The following is a 6,600-nucleotide window of genomic DNA, read 5'->3' on the forward strand; positions in this document are numbered from 1 at the left end:
TTTTGTCTTCTGTTAGTTACATAGCAACTACTGAACAGACATGTAGACGTTTATTTTAAAATGCAAAGTATAAATAAAAGCTCTGTAAACACTTGGGCCAAATAGAGGAAATACGTCATGCAAGTAGACAAGTGGTCAAGTGCAAAGACCGCAAGAATGGGTATTTAGACAAGCCAGATCTCTCCCACTGTAGACTTCACTGAACCACGGCCCCCGACACATATATAATATATTTGATAAACTTTGAATGCAATGAGAATATGAAAAACTAAATGTGTAACAGTGAGACCAAAACGACAAGACATTAAGCTGAAAAATGAGCCACTGTACATTTGTTGTAGGTGTTGATAATGACATCACTCAGAATGGCTCCTCCTCTTCCTCTGATCGTTCTTCTCATGATTCATGGTTAGTCAATTCAACACTTCAGAAACACTCAAGATAAATTTGATACTGCAAATTTATATGCACAAGCTGCTGCTAAATTGTTCGAGATGAATTCTGTGTTTCAGGGGTTTCTAGTGCTGATTGGGGTGTGAGTTACAGTCCTTCACACAACTGTGCACTAAAGGACTCAACAGTGATAATGAGATGCACTTATAAATACCCTACTACTGGATATCAGATCATGAAAGTGTTCTGGACCAAAACAGATCCTCAAGATCTGTCTGAGGACCCTGAATACAGTCAGAGGCTTCAGTATCTGGGAGATAAACAGCAGAACTGCACCGTCAGACTGAGTCATGTGACACTGAAGGATTCACACATGTACTATTTCAGATTCATCACTAATATAACTGAAGGAAAATGGACTGGTAAACCTGGTGTAACTCTTACTGTCACAGGTGACTTTGATGAGGTTTATCTATTCTTCTGTGCATTATGTTGAATAATAATCAGTGTATGACAGCAGCACTAGATATAATGTGTGTGTTGTGTTCAGATCTTCAGGTGGAGTCTGAGAAAGTGACAGAGGGAGATTCAGTCACTCTGAGATGTAAAAGCAGCTGCGCTCTGACTGACAGAGCAACATTCATCTGGTACAGAAACTCACAGCCATTAACTGAGAGAAGAGACAGAAACAATGAACTCCTGCTGCAGTCAGTCAGAAGAGAGGATTCAGGCAGATATAGCTGTGCTGTAGACGGACACACTCACATCTCTCCTGCTGTTCAGCTCAATGTCATGTGTGAGTACAGATTCATTTATTCTTTTTAAAATTAGGAGATCATGTTTGAATTTATTTAGGGTTTTAATTTTTGTCCTTTTTAGACCCTCCCAGGAGTGTCTCAGTGTTGATAAGTGGATCTGGTGTAATAGTGGAAGGAGATTCAGTGACTCTGAACTGCATCAGTGACACAAACCCTCCTGCAGAAATCAGATGGTTTAAAGGAGGAACATTTGTAGGATCTGGAGGAATCTACAGCATCTCAAAGATCAGCTCTGATGACAGTGGAGAATACAAGTGCAAGTCCATCAATGAACATGGAGAGAAATACTCCGATGCTGTGACTTTAAATGTCATGTGTGAGTTAATGATGGTTCAGTAAATGTGAAATTAAATCCTCTAAACATCGTCTGTGATGTGAATTTTTTTGTTTTCTGCTTTAGACCCGCCAAAAAATGTCTTAGTTTCCATCTCTGGTGAAATAGTGGAGGGAGATTCAGTGACTCTGAACTGCATCAGTGACTCAAACCCTCCTGCCCAGAACTTCTGGTTTAAGGAGAATGAAACTTCACCTGTGGGATCTGGACAGAGTTTCAGTGCACTACAGAGTGGACGCTTCTACTGTCAGGCTCACAATCAACATGGATCTCAGAGATCAGACGCTGTAACTGTCACTGTTAAAGGTAGAGCGGCTCATATACTTACATTACTCTTTCTATAGTGATTCAAATGAATCTGTTCAGATGTTTTACTCTTTTGTCTCAGTTGCCGGACGTCTGGTGATATTATACACATCCATTGGAGGGGTTTGTGGAGCTGCAGTGATCATTACGATGTTAGTGATTTGGTAAGATGTGTGTCTGTGGTTCCCTTTCAGTCGAGAACATCAGACGTAGTCCATGTCGACTGAATGGGATCACGCTAGGGAGCCTGTCATCTTTGAGCATGTTAGAACGAGCCAATGAAATTGGCATGCGTGATTCACATCACACACTCTGCCCCCACGGCGCGGGTATAAATACGGAAGTGGATGCATGCACTAGTTGCTTTTTGCTTCAGAGCCGTTCGTATGGTGTCTCTGAAGAGTATCGTTATATTCAACGAGCGAGTGTGTAGGTGTTCTTTTGGAAAAGACTCTCTCAGTGTTGGTGATTTCTACAGCGCAGTGCAGCGGTGGTCGCGGCAACACATTTTTCTGTTTGTTTGTATGTTGTTGGTTGAGGGCGGAAAAGTGAGTGCTTCACTGGTTTCAGTTCGCTGTAATAAGTGTTGCCGCGGTCATTCCTTGTGTGCTCCGGCACTGGTGACGGGTCCCATTTTCTAAAAGAGCAACATGGGTGTGAGTGCGTCTTTTTCAAGATGCCATTCCATCCGTGCATTTCTGGGTGCGGTAAGGCTCTGTCCCCCTCTGACGGTCACAAAAGTTGCATCACGTGTCTGGGCTTACAGCACGATGAAGCAGCTTTGGTGGATGACTCATGTTCTCATTGCGGGAACATGACCATCTCGGCATTGAGGTCGAGACTCGCCTTCGCTCGCGAAGGTGCAGTCCCGATCCCCAGGCCTTTCTTCTGGACTACCTTCCCAGAGGATTACGGTGAGGTCGAGACTCTCCCTCCGCGGTTGCAGCTCGCGCAATCAGTCTGTCAACCTGGCAGATATGAGAAAACCGGACAAGGTTCGATCTCCCATTTCCCAGGTTGGGTTATTCAGCGACGTGATGGGGAACTTTGCCCAGCAGTTCTCTGCTGCCCAGAAGCAGATGGAGGCCATCTGGCACATCCTGCCCCGACGGCCTGCTGCTGCCTCCACCCATTTAGTAAAACGTGGTAAGTAAAATGGCATCCATCCATCTTCTTCCGCTTATACGGGGACGGGTCGCGGGGGCAGCAGTCTAAGCAGGGATGCCCAGACTTCCCTCTCCCTAGACACTTCCTCCAGCTCTTCCGGGGGGACACCGAGGCATTTCCAGGCCAGCCCGAGCCACCTCAGCTGGCCCCTCTCGATGTGGAGGAGCAGCGGCTCTACTCTGAGCTCCTCCCGAGTGACCGAGCTTCTCACCCTATCTCTAAGGGATCGCCCAGCCACCCTGCGGAGAAAGCTCATTGCGGCTGCCTGTATCCGGGATCTTGTCCTTTCGGTCATGACCCACATGTCATGACCATAGGTGAGAGTAGGAACGTGGACTGACTGGTAAATCGAGAGCTTCACCTTGCGGCTCAGCTCTTTCTTCACCACGACAGACCGGTACATCGACTGCATTACTGCAGAAGCTGCACCGATCCGTCTGTCAATCTCCCGTTCCATCCTTCCCTCACTCGTGAACAAGACCCCAAGATACTTGAACTCCTCCACTTGAGGCAGGAACTCTCCACCAACCTGAAGTGGGCAAGCCACCCTTTTCTGACTGAGAACCATGGCCTCTGATTCTCATCCCAGCCGCTTCACACTCGGCTGCAAACCGTCCCAGTGCATGCTGAAGGTCCTGGTGTGATGGGGCCAGCATGACAACTGGCCAGAGACTTGAAGTACTCGGGGTGGTTCTCATCCACCCCCAGTGCCTTGCCACCGAGGAGTTTCTTGACTACCTCTGTGACTTCAGCTTAGTGAGAAAGTTCCCAAGATGCACGTGCCCACCTGGGTGGTGAGCTCCTCCTAAGCGAGGATATTGCTCCCTCCTAGGCGTTGATACAGAGTGCCTCGCTGAGCAGATGTTTAATAGAGTTGGGGGCAGGGCGATACCTATACACGTTAGCTAGAGAACTAGTCGATGTGTCGAACCGTTGCTTCCTGTGGGCTCCCTTCACATGAAGCCAGTTTGACTGTAAGCACGGTTTGAAGTGTTGGCTTGCTGTGCCATTCCCCTACTATGGACTGGATACGTGCGCAATTCTCGCTCCAGTGAGTTCCCTCTTAAACCGAACCCTGTTGAGTTCCTCCATACCCTTCGGCAACGGACGTGGCGGAACGTCCGAAGCTAGGCCTATCACTCGTATGCACTGGTGGAACCTGTGTTAGGCTGGGTCCATATGTTGTAATCCCTACGGCGGGTATTACCTATCCCGGGGGCGGAGTGTGTGATGCAAATTGGCTTGTTCTAACATGCTCGAAGATGATAGGCTCCCTAGCGTGATCCCATTCAGTCGAGGTCGACTACGTGCTCCGTTCCCTCCTTCAGGGAGCAACCAGGACGTACTCTGCAGTGTGTGTGTGAATGAATGACTGAATAAGAAAGTTGTTAATTCAGTGAGACGTCATGAACTAATAAAATAATAAAATAAAGATTAAACAGCTCATTCCTGTCACTACCACACAAAGCACAGTTTTTATGGTGACAGTTATAAATATGAAGATTGAATTTTATCTTCTACTATAAAGATGAAGATTGACTTTTTGTTTATTTAAAAATAAGAACTTTATGTTTATGTTAAAAAATATTTTAGAAGGGCCTCATTAACTAATTTTCCCTGGGACCCACACACTTAATGTAGGTTCGTCTCTGGTCGTGATGAACGTGAGCCAAGGCAAAATTTCCCATTCTTTCTTTCCACACTGACAGCTACTTTGTCCGCTGTTCAGACGTCCTACATACATTAGCTCCTCTTCCTCCTCCCACAAATGCCATGCACAAATAAGCTAATAATCAACTCGTATCTGTAGAAAGCGCGTTTTTGAAAGTAATTTCGCCTGCATTTTCTCTGGTGGGCTGCAGGATCGCCCCGAACGGGAGATTGAAAATCACATTCAAAGTGGTAGTGCCACGTCCTATAGAAATACCTTTAGTTAAAATCATAACTGTGTATTAAACATCAAATAATTTCTGAATCTGATTGGTTGTAATTGTGTCAAATCACTGTCTTAAAAGGGGAACCAGGAGGATGAAAAAGAGAAATGACACACAGGTGAGAAAAATGATCAGAAGTTTACTGATCAGGGAAATGATTTGGTATCTAAATGATTGAAAGTCTGAATGTAGCAGAAACTTTTTCTAGTGAATTGTTTATGGACGTTATTTTCTCTTTATTCTGTTTTTTTTCTTTAATGACAAAGATGGATCATGACAGACGCGACGCTTATGATGTTGAATTGAGTGATCCTGTGTATGAGAATGTAACGGTAAGTGTTGTAAGTGTTTCCTACAACAGACTAAATACTCTTCACCTTTAGTCAAAAGGAATTAAACGCTCAATGTCAGTGTGAACATATCTATATTGACTAAGTATATGGGAATTTAAATAACACACTCCTGTTTTTACTTTTACATTCATTAATAAAGGCTGCTCAACTTCATGATTGTAAACCTGAACTGGACTCGTCTCTGTATGAAAATCTTCCAGTAAGTAAGAATACCCACTAGATAGAGACAAAACCCAATCTATTAGCCTTTCCTCTTGACACATGTTGCTTTTATTTCAATATTTCAATATTAATGTTTTCACTTTCTTTCTTTCTTTCTTTCTTTCTTTCTTTCTTTCTTTCTTTCTTTCTTTCTTTCTTTCTTTCTTTCTTTCTTTCTCAACCTAACAAGAAGAGGCTGTAGTGTTTTGGACACAGTAAATATTACAGCCTTTATTAATCTCTTTGTGGGAGGAGCCCTGAATGATTGACAGGAGTGCCATGATGACGTGTGACTGAAGTAATCAGGCGATCATTTTATAGATGGATGTGCGATAATTAAAGTAAACGCTTAATGAATTATGTAAAAGTGTGTAATCACTATAGTGTGTTTCTCTTTATGTTTTTTTAAATCATGTATGAAGCTTTCTTCATTTAGATTATTAATGTTTTAAAACTTGAGTGTCCGTATTGTTCATGTTTCCAATAAAAGGCTCTAGTTGTAAAATTGCACACTTTTCTGACATTCAATAAATTAGAATAACAGCATAAGAAATATTAAAGACCATTACACTTAGAGAATGCTAGAGAGAGAAAAAATAGATTGAACTTGATAAGATTATTTATACAAGGATTACTGCACAAAATTACACGGTAACACTTTATAATAACGTTCAGTTGTAAGTCATTTATAAGTGGTTAGTTAACCCCCTGAGGTCGGCTATCGCACCTGCGCGATAGGCTTGTTTTTTTTCATATCAGTGCAAAAGAGATTCAAAATACTCTTTTGATTTTGATCATTATTCAAACATTATACATCATTCAAAACTGTTAAATGTCTTCTTTTATTTGTGTACACTCATAATAAAAACAAAATGTTGTGTTTTTCGTAAAATAAAGAAAATAAACATGATGCACGTTCTGCCGTATCTCTCAATGTGAAACTCATTCTGAAACGCGACAGAAAATGACCTGTAACTCAGCGAATGTTTGTCACACAGACTTGAAACGCATGTCTGTACAACACTTGGAGTCTCTATTTTTAAAGTATGTAAATTATATAAAAAACAAATATTCTCTGTTTAAGTAATCCGTAT

General features: G+C 42.7%; 1 protein-coding gene across 1 annotated transcript; it reads left to right on the plus strand.

The window, feature by feature from the left end:
* Positions 1-360: 360 nt before the first annotated feature.
* Positions 361-6,394, plus strand: LOC311077425 (B-cell receptor CD22-like). Its single transcript, XM_084105880.1, has 10 exons — positions 361-408; positions 513-845; positions 944-1,189; positions 1,273-1,527; positions 1,612-1,851; positions 1,934-2,015; positions 5,034-5,070; positions 5,219-5,284; positions 5,445-5,504; positions 5,697-6,394. Exons 1-10 carry the CDS (start codon positions 366-368, stop codon positions 5,706-5,708), a joined length of 1,374 nt encoding a protein of 457 aa, XP_083962006.1. The 5' UTR covers positions 361-365; the 3' UTR covers positions 5,709-6,394.
* Positions 6,395-6,600: the final 206 nt, after the last annotated feature.

This window comes from Abramis brama (genome assembly GCF_963993115.1).
Source record: "Abramis brama genome assembly, chromosome: 2".
NCBI classification, from domain to species: Eukaryota; Metazoa; Chordata; class Actinopteri; order Cypriniformes; family Leuciscidae; genus Abramis; species Abramis brama.